The following is a 15664-nucleotide window of genomic DNA, read 5'->3' on the forward strand; positions in this document are numbered from 1 at the left end:
TGCTTGGACACAGAGCTCTGTGAACAACCAGCCTCTTTAGCAATTGACTTTTTGTGTCTTGCCCTGCTTGTGTAAGATGTTAATGGTCGTCTTCTGGACAACTGTCAAGTCAGCAGTCTTCCCCATGATTGTGGAGCCTACAGAACTAGACTGAGAGACCATTTAAAGGCCTTTGCAGGTGTTTTGAGTTAATTTGCTGATTAGAGTGTGGCACCAGGTGTTTTCAGTATTGAACCTTTTCACAATATTCTAATTTTCTGAGAAACTGAATTTGGGGTTTTCATTAAATGTCAGTTATAATCATCAAATTAAAAGAAATAAACACTTGAAATACATCAGTCTGTGTGTAATGAATGAGTATAATATACAAGTTTCACATTTTGAATGGAATTACTGAAATAAAACTGAAAAATTAATTTGTTGCTCTTCATATTTTGTTAGCCTTCTTTCACCCTGCTCTTCAATGGTCAGGACACCAACAGAGCAGGTATGTTTCAGGTGGTGGATCATTCTCAACGCTGCAGGGACACTGATGTGGAGGTGGTCTGTTAGTGTGTGTTGTGCTGGTATGAGTGGATCAGACACAAGGCAACAGCTCAGACCTTCTCTGTTCACATCTTTTTAAAACCAATTCAGGAACAGCATAAGATTTAAAGTCGAGTTCCATCCTTTTTGCTAAATTTCTCTATAATGAAAACATTAAGATATCAACAGTGTTATTCTGAGTGGTCTGCTGAGAAATGTTCTACTGTAGATAACAACTAGGGCTAAGAAACAGACATCACCAAAGTTCCCTAAAAACAAAGTCAGCATGTTTATTTAACAGTGTTTTTGACAATGCTGATGACTTAAACACCCAGATATTCAGTTATGGACAGTTGGTATTATCTCTGTGGAAAAGCAGGAGCGGTGGAACTGTGTTCTCTGAACAGATGATTTGAGATCCAAAACTAAATATTCAACAGTAGTAGCTGAATTCACTCAGCTGTTACACAAAAGGGGAACAATATCCTAATTAATTCATCTTAATCTTATTATATTTCATACAATTTATTCACTTTTTCCTGATCGGGGGCGGCATGGTGGAGCAGCAGGTAGTGTTGCAATCACACGACTCCAGAGACCTATAGGTTGTGGGTTCAAGTCCCGCTCCGGGTTACAGATAACGAACAAATTAATTAATTCTGATCCGGGTCTCAGTGGGTCCAGGGCCTACTCGCAATCATTGGGTGCAAGCATAAACTCAACCTGTATGGGGCATCACACGTCCACCCAGTCACTCACACAACTGTGGAAAATTGCACACAGCAAATCCTCCTAACATTTTTTTTTTACTGTGGGAGGAACCCCCCACAGGAAGAGTACATCACACTTCTCATAGACTGTGACCCTAGGAGACGATGGAACCAGGACACCAAAACGCTGGAGCTGTGTGGCAGAGACACTACATGCAGGACCACAACGTCGCCCTAAACTCCCAAATAAAAATTTTGATTTCAGAAGGTCTAAGATAAACAAGAGTCCACACAAGTATTTCCCCACATAGTGTAGGACACAGGGCTTAAACAAAAAACACCACTCACAAAGTCTGAGAACATTTTTGCTTTATTAAAGTGTCTAAACATCTGTTAAATATCCATGTGTGGATAAAAGGTAAAGACACCTTTGTTAATACTATGATGTGAAAGAGGAAGGGGAGCTGTTTGCCAATGTTCTCTATGGTGCAACATCACTTCTGTAGAGTCTAGGGAAGGATCATTATGGGCTAGATCTTGTTGCCTTGACAACAACAGAGCTGTCGGTAACCAAGGTGCCAAAGTACTCCACCATGAACTTGTTCTTCAGTTTGTGAAGGAAGGAAATGTACCTCACGCCAGGACCATAGCCGGAGAACACATGGGAAACCTGCAGACATACACACAGATAAACACAAAGCTTAAGATACAGGGCAATGTAGCTTTAGGAGTCTTGCCCAAGGTCTCATTGGTTCAGTGTGATGTTCCTCTCCAACTTTGGAATCTAACCCCAATCAGCTGTGTGTTGCCACATTTTCTGTTGTTTTTAACCATTAAAAGATACAGTGCCTGTAGTTATATGTGTATTACCTTTTTCCAGGTGTGTGAGTAGTTCTCCAGGTTCTCTATGGGTGTGTATGTGTGTTCTTTAATGACTGTCTGTCCGTCAGCAGCCAGCAGCTTTACGTGAAGCTCATAGATGGAGGAATTAAGTTGACTCTCTTCATACCTACACACACAAGGAAGTAACTGCAAACATGCTCAACTCAACTAAAGTGACATACTGAACTTCAAAACAATTTCCTCACTTCCGTTCAGACAACAGTTATTGAGACATTATTGGAAATACAATCTGCTGTTTTTAGAAAGAATTTCACATTAACTTCATTAGACATTCTAGATAAAGAAGCCATGCTATGATTCAAACTTTGAACGAACGAACTCTGTTCGTGCTGTTAACAACAGGTTTATGTTTTATATACAGACATTTTATCTCTACACCTCGTAGAGCTAAACACTTCCTTTGAATACCAAGTTTGAATAGCTGTGAATTTAATTTCCTGCAGCCACATACCAGTCCTCTATGGCTATGTCAGGCTGGAACTGGTCCAGAAACTCATCCCACAGTCCCTCAGCCTTAAGGTCAACACGCTGCTCCATAGAAAACCACCTGAGGAGCAACATGACACATCAGAGTTCAAAACTAATGCAAAAAAGGACTACAGCACATTTACAACCATGACATGACACCCCAAATATAATAACGATAAACTATATCACGTCAACTTAGTCTACCAGTGATGTCAACTGCAAATACGGTGACATATGACACACCTCTGCGACCCAAACCTTCCACTTCTGTGACTCACCTGAACTGTGGCATATAGCAGACCACCGCACCTGGAGGAATACCACTGGTGTCATATGGCAAAACCTCGGTACTTGTGTTCCAGCCTGAGAAATCTCCTGAAAAACAAAGAAGAAAACACAGTCATGTAGAGGACATGAAGACAACACAGTGAGTAGCTCAGGTTGAAAGCAGTTTAGTCAGAAAATTTCATTAATATTGTACTTAGAATCCCTTTTTTACCTCTGGGTTCAAACTGGGGTGGCTCGTCAGGGCTCGGAGGAATTCCTGTAACTTCTCGCTCTGGCGGAGGAGTGCTGTGACTCACACCTGGATTTCATCGAACAGAGAAACACACAGGAGAAATGAAATGTCATTAAGTCTTGCTGACTCTGTGAAACGCCCAGGATTAACCTCCATACACAGCCACTGTTTACTGCAATGTTCTTTGCAATGTATTTATTTCACAATTATGTGATCGTGGCTGATTGACCAATCATGAGCCAGAGTCAAAATTTTCATTCTTTCATCGTCTGTAACCGCTCATCCACTCACACCTATTGACACTTTTGAGTAGGCAATCCACCTACTAATGGATGTTTTTGGACCATGGGAGGAAACAGGAGCACCCTGAGGAAACCCACACGGACACACCTCACAGTCACCCAGAACCGGACTTGAACCCACAACCTCCAGGTCCCTGAAGCTGTGTGACAGCGACACTACATGCTACGCCCAGAGTCACAACTTTTAAAATCTAAATTGTGCGACTGCAGTTGAGTTAGCTAAAACAATTGAAAATTTCAGTGCTGGAACACTTTATTTATTAAGATTTGAGTAATTGTTTTAACTTAAAAAAAGTAATTTTAGTCACGGCTAACAGATTGCGCTTAAATTAAGATTAAATTTAGTTTATCACTGAATTTTTAAAGTAAATGAACTTGACTGATTTATACATTCACCGTTACACGAACGTATAGGGAAGTCACACAAATATGACGTTAAAGTACCACAAATCTCTTGGAAAACATAAAAAAACCCGTCAGAGATTAACAGACCGGTCCATAATAACCCTGTGGGTGTAACCATACATTTTCAAACTGTTTATGGAGCCGTTTAAAGTTAAAATTGAACAAAAACAGACCTTCCAGCGCAGACGTTCCTGCTATAGGAGCTAGCAGAAGCTAACAACAATAACAAAGCCACAAAGTCACAGCTGGAACTTCTATTTAATTTCCTAAAGACGTATTTTTCCCGACATTCTTCTTTTACAGAAGTTAAGACCATACACACCCATTCATACCAGGTTTTACAGAGCGGAGACTTACCGTGAGGAGAGGGGTTCTTCAGTAAATTCCTCTCTAAAGGTTTCTTCTCATAAACTGATTTCCAGTCCACATTGTTTGGCAGGGAGACACCTTTTGCCTCCAGCTGCCAGAGCTGATCACACTTCTTCTTCCACTCCTCCGCCATCTGACAGACTTCTGCTGTCTCTGCCCTCAACTGACAGAACCAGGAAGGAGCAAGCAAAGAAATCTCATTTACTCACCACCCTCTGTCCCACCCATCCACCATGACACAGTGTATGGAGTGGATTTCTGCTGGGGCTGCATAGCGAAATCCATACTTAAAGGCTAAGCACCACTTAATGGACCGCCATGAACATTTCACATTATTTTAGTTACTGACATATATAAGTATGAATTAAAATGAAAATAGCATGCTTAATTTGCTTTAAAACTGACAATTTTATTAAATTGACGGAAAAACCCGAGCTCGCTACGGAAATTCTTGAACGCAACAGTGACGTCACTGGTGGACAACAGCTGAACAATGCCGCGTTAAAACACCGTTATGACTGACTGTTATGACAGTATCTAGCTAGCTAAATAACTAACATTATTCATGACAATAGCCTAGCAATAAGCTAAACTCAAATTTAGAGGTACAGTTTTCTTGTAAAGGTGAGCGAAGTCGAACTCGAATTCATCCGACTCTATAAACCTCCATAACGCAACTATGCTATCACTACGTAGCCGAGTATAATCTGAGCCTCTAAGTTTATCAAGTCAAGCTAACGTTAACTAACACCAACTAAAACAGGTGAGGTAAGTGTACATACCCTGTTTACCTCCATGTATACAGAGGCTCTTGAACACCTTTCGCTGGTTTCCTTACATGCCCATATTGTTGGAAAAGCGCCAGTGAAATGAGCTACAGATAACGGAGTGAGCGGATGGTCCTTTCCAAAGTGCCCGTTTAAAGTTGACAAATTCAGTCCATTTTCTGGATATTGTGGGATCTTTGGGTCATTTGTGCACAGATGTCCCACTGTACATTGAATTATTGCAGCCAAAAGCAACACACCCTTTCGTCATTTTGCATTAAATTAAGTGCAACTTCTAGAGTTGTTGTCCACCATCTACGTCACAGGCAAGACGCCTATTAGAGTTTCCGAACACCGTTTGGGGGGTTAAATAAATTCCACAGTATTTATTTGTTTGACACTTTCATATAGCTGCTTCTTAGGCTTTATACAGAATTAAACATCACAAAAATGTTAAGTTTTATTTTTTCAGGAAACTGAGTATTCACTGCTCCATCAAGGTGTGTCTCATCCTAATGAAGTGATTGAAATAAATTAGAACAAATCGACTCATTTATCTGTCATTTATTTATTGGTAATATAAAATACATAGGCCTTCAAAAGTATTCATCCAATGCATTTCAGTGGAGAAACCAAGTATCATCCATTGCAAATGCACTTAAAATTATTCATATTGATATTGGATGTTCTTCTCAAAATGATCCTGTTCTTACATTTCAGTCAACTTTTATTTGAACAGAGTGACACTGTATAACCATATTTTTAGAGTTTATAACCAGGGATTTGAATGAATAAATAAAAAACTGTAATTATAAATGTGTAGCAAAGAATGCTAACTTAAGCAAAAGCCTCTCGTATTTTTACAAATAGGACTATCACATCAAAACATACATTAAATTGAATAATGATTAAAAATAATTAGATCAAAAGAAATAAAACAGAATTAATAAAAAAAAACATTGTGGATAGACGTACACCAGTGGATGATAAATGGAGACAATTATCTCATTTTTGCTACGATTGATAAACATTTAGTTCACATTTGAACCTTCTAATCCAAATCCAAAACTCACGCATGGTTGGATTAGGATCTTATTTTTCTGAAGTTTCTGTAAAAGAACAGATGTGGCTTATGTAAACTGATTTAAGACAGTATAGAGACAATAGTCCTCCTCCCTGTTTGTCTATAAAGATAAGAAGAGTACAAAGTTCAGTCTCTACCTAGCACTAGACTGATAAGTAATACATATTACATTTTTAATATTTTTTTTCTTATGACCAAATTATGATGGGTTTTATATAATAGCTAAAACAGTAAACTCTCAGCCTACATTTACTAACCAAGTATGACCAAATTTGGGAGGTACTGGTTACGCAGGACATTACAACAGGGCTAGGTTTGTTATTATGACAACTGCACAGTCAGAGCAGGAAATTCTTGGAACTGTAGTTACATAATCCATGAAAAAGTAGATATGGTAGATAAATGTAAACTATATACATATGGGAGGTAAAGGCAAAAGGTATTCAAGATGAACAAATGGTAACATTTGGAGGTTTCATTTTTTATTTTTTGTGTTTTAATGTGTAGTGGTTTATTTTATTTTATGTTTTTCCCCCTGAATTCACATACATTTATTAAAAAATTATCCTTTGTGTCACTGTTATTTTTGTCATTTCCTTTCATAAGTAGTACCCATTTCCTGGGTAACTTTAAAGCTAGTTAGCTGCAAAATATACTTCCCAGTGGAATTTTATCATTTACATTTTAGAAACTTTGAATTTATCATAATTTAGTTTATTATGTCATTGTCATTTTCAAAAATTGAAGCATTTGCCTTGGTTCAGTTTGTTAGATTATGAGATTTATTTGTCCTCCAATATATTCTGATCATATTTAATGCCCCAGTACTTTTACAGTAATTTTGTCTCTATCTTTGGATTAAAATAAAGATTAAATACCCTGGAATCTCAGCTTCCACTTGTCATAACCTGGGACCAATGTTGAAACAGGCTAGAAATGTGGGTGTGTTTAAATTTCTCTTCTCAAACTATGAAAAAAATGAGAACATCAGCAGGCACACGGAGCTTCATCATGAGAAAATCAAGACCAGTTCATTGGTCCAGTTTGTCTGGAACTGCTGAAGGATCCTATGACCATCTGAATGTGGACACTATTTCTGCGAGGTGTGTATTAATGGCTGCTGGGATCTTGAGGGTTAGATGGGGGTCTACAGCTGCAGAGGCTTTCAATCTGAGGCAACATTCTGGCTAAAGTGATGGAGACACTAAGGAAGACTGAAGATCAGGCTGCTCCCCTTCACGCTTGACCTGGAGAGGTGGAGTGTGATTTCTGCACAGAGAGAAAACTCAAAGCCATCAAGTCTTGTCTGACGTGTCTGGCCTCCTTCTGCGAAAATGATCTTAAACCTCACTATGAAGTTTCTGCTTGTAAAAAACACAACCTTGTGAAAGCCTCCTCTTAGTTACAAGAGAAGATATGCTCTCAGCACGACAAACTGATCGACATCTACTGCCAAACTAACCGCAGCTTCATCTGCTACATGTTCACAATGGTGGAACACAAAGGTCATGATACAGTCCTGGTTGCTACAGAAATCACAGAGAAACAGGTAAAAAATATATATGTATTTCAGAATTTATTCATTCTATTTGAGTTTTTAATCAAGAATGAATTAATCTGGTTAACCACAAACTGCTTTTTAAAAGTGGAAATTTTATGATGAATATATTCCAGTTTTTCTAAATAGCCATGGCCTAAATGTAATTGATGCATATTTGGGACTGGAAGGTAATTGATTGGTGATGGGGGAGTGAAGGAACAGTAATGTCTCATCCCTCAATATCCAAGGCTTGCGCCCCCAGCCCTGGGTGTTTGTACACTGCACCTAGAATCATTAGTATGTGTGTGTTAAAAGCCATGGGTGGGTTATATGCAGAGGTCAATTTCATTGCACTGCTGAACAATGACTATACAATTTGTGAAATCTTATTAATAAGGATAGGTCCAAATATGTCAGCATGTCTGAAATCTGTAACAAACCCTATATGAGCTTACAGTGCTCATATGAACAAAGGAAAATTGATCTCCTCAACTGAAAAAAATTAAAACATAAATATAACAAAAATGGATTTGTGTTACAGACTCTGCTCAAAGAGACACAGAGGAAATTGAAGCAGAGAATCCAGGAGAAGCAGAAAGCTGCAGGATCTGAAACAGTCCATGGAGACTCTTAAGGTCAGTGTTGAACAGAAATTAAATATTTTACACCTGTGTTATCCTCTCCTCCAGTCAGAGGAGCTGAGACACTTGGGGCTTGTACACAGCCATAAAGTAGACAAAATAAATCACCTACAATAACTTAAAATGTAGTTAGGGCATGTACTTTATTTCCACAGGAGGCCATTTCCAAGTAATATGTAAGAGACTTTTTCAGCTTTTATTTACCATATCAGATTTTCAGTGGATCAGATTTTACATGCACTTTGTTAGTATTTGTTGGCTTGGCCTTTTAATAACGTAACTTAATCTTAAGACTAAATTGCACAACCTTGCTACACTGACTGCAATTGTTGGTCCTTAAAAATAGTAAGTAAGTAAGTAAAAAGGTTTTAAAAGATGAGATTGAGAATGCATAATGAGTAGAGGTTGGAAGAGTGTTCCACAAACTTGAGGCAGAGACAGCAAAAGCATGATCATCTTTGAGTTTCAGTCAAGCTCTGAGCAAAACTAACAGATCCTGAGCAGAAGATCTCAAAGCTCACTGATGGTTGAAAAGGAAAGCATGCTGCTAATATATATGAATGCAGAACTATTAAGTGATTTAAAAACAAAAGAACCTTATATTGTATTCTATATTTTACTAGAAACCAGTGCAGTAATGTAGGAGTAATGTGGTGAATTTTTGGTGAATCTTGGTGTTAGTAAGAAACTTGGCAGCTGCATTCTGGACCAACTGCAGATGATTCACTAAGGACTGACTCATCCCAATGTATAGAGAATTGCAGCAGTCCAGTCTTGATTAAATAAAAACATGAATAACTCTTTCCAGGTCTGAGTAACACAGAAAAAGTTTAAGCTTCACAATATTTTGTGAATGATAAAAGCACTTCTTACCACAAAATCGATTTATTTATAAAATCTAGGGTCTGAATCATTTATTCATTGTCTACCCAGAATCACTGGGTGCAAGGCAGGAACACACCCTGAAGGGGGCGCCAGTCCCTCACAGAGCCACACATACACTCACACACACTCACTCACAAACACACCTATGGACACTTTTGAGTCGTCAATCCACCTACCAATGTGTGTTGGACGTGTGTTTGGACTGTGGGAGGAAACCGGAGCACCCAGAGGAAACCCACGCAGACACTGGGAGAACACACCAAACTCCTCACAGACAGTCAACTGCAGTGGGACTTGAACCCACAACCTCCAGGTCCCTGGAGCTGTGTGACTGCGACACTATCTGACACCGTGCTGCCCAGGTCCAAATCAAACAAAACACAAAGTTTTATCACTGTAGACTTAACATATGTTGACAAGCAACCAAGATCTTTTGCTACACTATTAATACGATGAGGGGCACCAAAATCAATAATCTCTGACTTGCCTACCTTTAGTTGAAGGAAACTGTCGGCAATCCATTTTAAGTGACTTTAAATAATCATTACCATTGAGTCAAATAAGAGTAATAAAAATGAAATCTGACATTGTGTTTCCTAATAATTTGATCCAATGGCAACATATACAATGAAAAAAAGGAGAGGCCCTAAAATAGATTGACAATTGAGCCAATTGTCTCTACTGAGAAAAAACAGTCTGAGGTGACCAGAGCTCTGGAGAAGGCTGAATTGAGGCAAGCTGAATATCTTCTGGTGAAATATATTTTCTTGTACAGAAAGTGTTAAATAGCGCCACATGTTTTACTAAACTCCAATGAAATGATCAAATGTGGCTTTGTTCCTCTACACTGGAAATATGAATTATTCTTTTAAACATTAAAAAATGTATCTTGATCTGTGTTTTCATCCATCAGTTTACAAATTAGAGAATGTATATGTATTAAGTCACAGATAATAGATTTTTAAATGAATGTAAACACATATCAATAGTAACTGAGAAATTAATAATACAATAAGGAAATACATTTAAAGAGTAAAGGAAAAAAATCTTTAATAATTTGTGACTCCTTATCTCCTCTAAGCCTTGCATTAAACAATTCTAGTGCCTTTATTTTTCTCTCTGATTCTTCACAATCACATCTGTGGCCAGCATTTCTTACTTCACTGTAGTTAAGTGGATTGCTTTTTTACAGTACCTATGACTTGCACATGTGTGAAATGACACAGAATTCACTTTGTGTCAAACTTCATATGTACAGATGCTGTTATAGATATCTTTGCGATAACACAACGCAGAAACATGGTTCATACTGTTCCTGAATCTGAGTCTTGCTGCTCCAGCTCAGTTCCATTCAGTTTAATTTGATCATTTGGGAAGTTTGTTTTTGCCTCCACAGCTGCAGCTTTTCATATTTTATCCTCAGAACCAATAAACAGAAAATATTTCCTTCAGCATACGTTTAACTCAAAAACATTTATTCACATATTTGTTTATATGTTTTTTAAAATATCATAGTTCTTATTAATGGAAGTTGCCACAAGAGGGAGTCCGGAAGACGAAGGGCAAAACGGGAAAAAAATGTTTGTTACCACTATTCCAAGAATATTTCAAAGAGCAAAACCCATTTTGAATGATTGGATATTAGGAGATGTGTACTTTGTTGATTTGTTATGTTTTAGTCTGCGGTAATATTTAGTTTTTTTTAGATCCACATTCCACGTGTGCCCCACATGCACGGTAATCCAGAAATGTTTACCCGGAGGAGATGTATGCGTGAATACAACCATCCAAAACACGTGTCCCTAGCTACTATATCCTCCACATACCCTAGTGGAAACTGGGTGAAGTCCCAGTCTGCGCTTGTAAGAATGGCACCAGAAAGGTTCCAGAGTTTCTCCTGCACTCCTGTGTTTCATTTACCGTTGTGAGAGAGCACCTGACGCAGAAACTCACGCAGTTTTATTAATTACAATGTTTAAACAAGTTCCAGACATGTATGTATATACTATTCTCATTTACAAAATGGCTGCACTGCAAAAAAAAGTTTTGGGTATTAGTGAGTTAGAAGGAGATGCAGTACTTTTTTGGAGAGGAAATTAGACAGTGTATAATTATAACAGTTAAATAAAAAAAAAAAAAATTAACACAATACAAATGTACTAATTAGTTATATATATACGTGTTTTGATATTAGTCACATATAAGGATATTAACAGGAGAGGGTGGGGTAATGAGTGTTTCTTTATAAATAAAAATAGGGTGACCATATTTGAGTTTTCAAAAAAGAGGACACATGGGGCATGTTGGCAGCACAAATGCTTCAATAACCATGTAACCATGCTGCTGAATTTAATACATAAATACTCTTTAACAAGATAAATAACAAAGATCTTTTTGGACAGATTCCTTTCCATTCAACATTTGGCCCTAAGCAAAAATAATAAAATAATATTTTTCTCATTTCTTGACAGTTTATTATCAGCGAAACCTGTTATATTCTGTTCATACCAAAATTCAAAACTGAAGCCCTGTATTAAAGCGACTTGTTTACACCAGAAAACTCAGGATCATGACAGAAACTGATGAGTTTTTACTTTTTAACTGTGTGTTTTAAACGTTATTAAAACCAAGTACCACATTTTATCAAACAGAAGTAATACAGACTTGATAAATGATCAGATCATCACTGGGATCCAGACATTTATGTGAAATATGTATTTTTCATATCTTATAAGGTCTGGCTGATAAAACGTGCTGTATGTGAGAGCTATACAGTGATCCCTCGTTTTTCGCGGGGGGTTCCAAGACCACCCGCGAAAAACGAATTTCCGCGAAGTAGAGGAAAGATATGTTTATGTATTTAATGAGTATTTGGACGTGTAAAACCCTCCCTGTACTGTTAACAACCCACCCTTTGCATTAAACAGTCATTCTATAATGTATTTCAGCTGGAACTACATGTGATATCCTACCAGTTTCTTTAATAGAGTAATTCCTAAGCTGTAATTTAGCGTCAGTAAATTTACCACGGTAAAGTTAGTTTTCTTTTCGATATTCGAAATCCGGTTTTCCGGCGTCAATAACTTTTCAAAATAAGGTTATATCTGACACAGGGTTACATATTCTGAATGATACGGACACAGAGAACAATGCACACTGTTTTTATGGACGCTCCGGTGCATTTGATATATGCTCCTTTTCCTTTCAATAGCTAAAAAAACAGACCGTTTTTGACATCGCAACAAAGTGCTTTCGTTTCTAGACTCTGTCTACAGCAATGCACACCATCGTCTTTCAGCCTAATTTGCTTAAATACGATTAAATACGTACTTTCCTGTCGCCGCTAACAACAGGTGACAATCTTCAATAGCTTTGTTTTCACTGTGTTTATAAACATCAGATTGGCCGTGTTAGATACTCGGAGTGATGGGGAAGAATGCACAGCAAATGTGTTTTCATACTGACCTCTCATTAACAGTCAAATTCAGAATTTAGGTCTCTCTCTCTCCCTCTCAATCTCTCTGTGTCTCTCACTTACACACACACACACACACTCACTCACTCACTCATTCAGTCTGTCTCACTCTCAGTCTGTCTCTCACTCTGTTTGTCTGTCTGATCTGATTCACCCAGGAGGGGTCAGGTAGTGAGGACTGTGGACACAGTGAAGTATACCAGAGACTGTGAGAAGTAGTGAAGCAGAAAGCTTTATTTAAAGAGAATGTTAAAGTTCTAACTGTGTAATTCTGTTTTTGGAATCTGTTCTTTTAAATGTTAAGCCTTTATTTTTTTAATATAAAGTGTACATTGTGTTTGATATCATGCACAATCATTTATCAATAAAATGATTGATGGATGGAAAAATCTTTTTTTAATGAATTTTTAAATTTATTTTTTATTATAATTTATAAGTTACATAAGACTTTAAATACAGCTGTGCATTGTAGACATTAATCACACTAACCATGCACACCCTTTGGTTTGTCTGTAAAATTAAATTCTTGGTTTTTACTGAATTTTTAAAATTTTTAATTTTCAATAACTTTTCAACCAAGTTATATATGACTTTAAATACAGCTGTGCATTGTAGATATGAATCACACTAACCATGCACACCCTTTGTTTTTTCTGTAAAATAAAATTCTTGGTTTTTATTTAATTTTTTAAAATTGAATTTTCAATAACTTTTCAACCAAGTTACTTACAAGTTTAAAATCAGCTGTGCAGTGTAGACATTAATCACACTAATCATGCACACCTTTGGTTTGTCTATAAAATTAAATTCTTGATAGTTGTTACATTTTTTAAAAATTTAAAATCAATAAATCTATAACAATTTGCTTAAAATATGAAAAAAATGTACAAAAATTGTTATCATTCGAGAACATTAGTTGTCCATTTATTTAGTATTTGCTACAATATAAAAAAAGCTATCAGCTCTGCTGAACCACTGGTGGTTTCAGACTAGTAATTTTCACATTCTCTGCTTCATAACTTTTTTATTTTTTAAAATATTTGCTTTAAGATATATATATATATATATATATATATATATATATATATATATATATATATATATATATATAATTATTATTATTATTATTTTTAAATAAGGATTGCACATGATTTGCTTGAGGCAGATTTCTCATTATTTGTCTTTATGTTTAAATAAATTAAATACTCATGCAAATATCTTAATAAAAAAAAAGCTATCATTCGAGAACATTAGTTGTCCATTTATTTAGTATTTGCTACAATATAAAAAAAGCTATCAGCTCTGCTGAACCACTGGTGGTTTCAGACTAGTAATTTTCACATTCTCTGCTTCATAACTTTTTTTATTTTTTAAAGATATTTGCATGAGTATTTAATTTATGTAAATTAATATTAAATTGTAAATTAAATTAAATTAAATGTAAATTATATTACTCAAGAGCTTCCCAAAGAAATAAAATTCATCCCCATCAATCACACACTACTGTCACCAAGCACATGTCATATTTATCAGTTCCACTATATTTAAAGCCACTGGTGCATCATTAGACCCAATTTACTGGAGCACATTCCCCAGTAAAATGTTGATGTGCCCCACTAAAATCACGCTGGTAAAATCTAAATTTTATTCTGGATTGATGAGCAGAACTATAGGACATTCTACACAAATTCACTACAGGCACTACATTTCCCATAATGCTCCAGTGTCTCTCAGACATTCAGTCTGAGCCAGTTTACTTTGCTTTTCTGTACGGAGTACGGACATTCATAAATATTTGAAAGTATGTCAACAGTGTAATAAAACGAGGGAATGATGTCTCATGACAATAAATCTTGGTTAGGACAACTTAACTTATGATATTCCTATACCCGATGACATATGCATAATACACCGCTAAATCAGCCTGACATTCACTGCCCACAGAAAATAACAATAAGAGCAGGTAACACCATCCAACACAAGTTCTCAGGATAATGTTCATTTTAAAGACTGTTCAGTTACAGAGATATTGATATTTTAGAAACATGTCATATTTTATTAGGGACTGCAGACTGTATCAGAATGTACACAATTCTATGTGTGTGTCCCAGTACCACAAGTAGTGTAGAAACACCCCTGGCGCGTCATCATACCACTCACACTAGAATACATGAATGAACACGTGGAAATGGGATATGATACCAGTGCAATGATGGTGAGTCTCGAATTCATAACACATTTGAGATTTTGAGTTTATCTGCACCCACAGGACGAAAAAGGCAGCATAACATCTCGTATTGAATCACTTCTTTTAATGTTGAGAGTGTTTTTTCTTAATATCTGACTTACACAGCAGTTTAACTGAGGGTGAGTTATACACGAAGGGGCGAGTGTTGGGGTGAAAATATCACTGAAAAGGTTTTAGAGAGTTATTCTTAAAGCCTCACAATACAATCTGTTTACAGTGATCACATTTACGTCTGAGACATTTCCACATCCGTTCAAGCTGCGTCATCTCATTTTGCTTTTTATCCTGCCTCCCAGAGCTGACCTGCAAACAGTGACGTTCTCCGTGTGCTCCTCCTTCCCTCGTCTGGAGTCAAGAATTCGCTCCCTCAAAACTCACCTGAGGGTACGGTGTGTGTTTTGGCTCCATAATAGAACAGGCCCTGCCCTTCATTTGAAAGATTTTGGTGAATGCAACAGGTTCTTCTCTGCTTTCAACAGGAGCACAGAGTCCTGTCTTCTTCCATACAGTTGTGTAAGCAGAAACCTGATTACTTCACCTTCAACTCATCGGTTACTGTAAAGCACAAGCACTAGGTCCAGATCAATTCACTGAACAAAAATTAAACGATCCAGGAGACAAATTTTGGTCGGTGGATTGATTGATTGTGTACAGGTGTGTGTCTGTGTGTGTGAAATGATTACTTAAAAGTACTAATGAAAAGAAGTGTAATGACTTGTAAACAACAGATGAAAGTGCAGAAGGAGGGAACATCACCCAAAATCCAAATCCATATGTTTTTCATTAGGCTTGGGGCACACCTGGTCCCAGAACTGGGTACTT

The 15664-nt window shown here is 37.0% G+C and overlaps 1 protein-coding gene and 1 pseudogene across 1 annotated transcript; one reads left to right on the plus strand and one right to left on the minus strand.

Annotated features, from left to right (window-relative positions):
- Positions 1 to 1577: 1577 nt before the first annotated feature.
- Positions 1578 to 4450, minus strand: nccrp1 (P1, F-box associated domain containing). The gene is made up of 6 exons (XM_066660983.1): positions 4191 to 4450; positions 3106 to 3192; positions 2885 to 2981; positions 2590 to 2685; positions 2106 to 2244; positions 1578 to 1905 (listed from the first exon to the last, which is right to left on the minus strand). Exons 1-6 carry the CDS (start codon positions 4333 to 4335, stop codon positions 1759 to 1761), a joined length of 711 nt encoding a protein of 236 aa, XP_066517080.1. The 5' UTR covers positions 4336 to 4450; the 3' UTR covers positions 1578 to 1758.
- A 2022-nt stretch (positions 4451 to 6472) lies between these two features.
- LOC136676590 (E3 ubiquitin/ISG15 ligase TRIM25-like) lies at positions 6473 to 15417 on the plus strand (annotated as a pseudogene).
- Positions 15418 to 15664: the final 247 nt, after the last annotated feature.

Source organism: Hoplias malabaricus, chromosome 2, assembly GCF_029633855.1.
Source record: "Hoplias malabaricus isolate fHopMal1 chromosome 2, fHopMal1.hap1, whole genome shotgun sequence".
Classification (NCBI taxonomy): domain Eukaryota; kingdom Metazoa; phylum Chordata; class Actinopteri; order Characiformes; family Erythrinidae; genus Hoplias; species Hoplias malabaricus.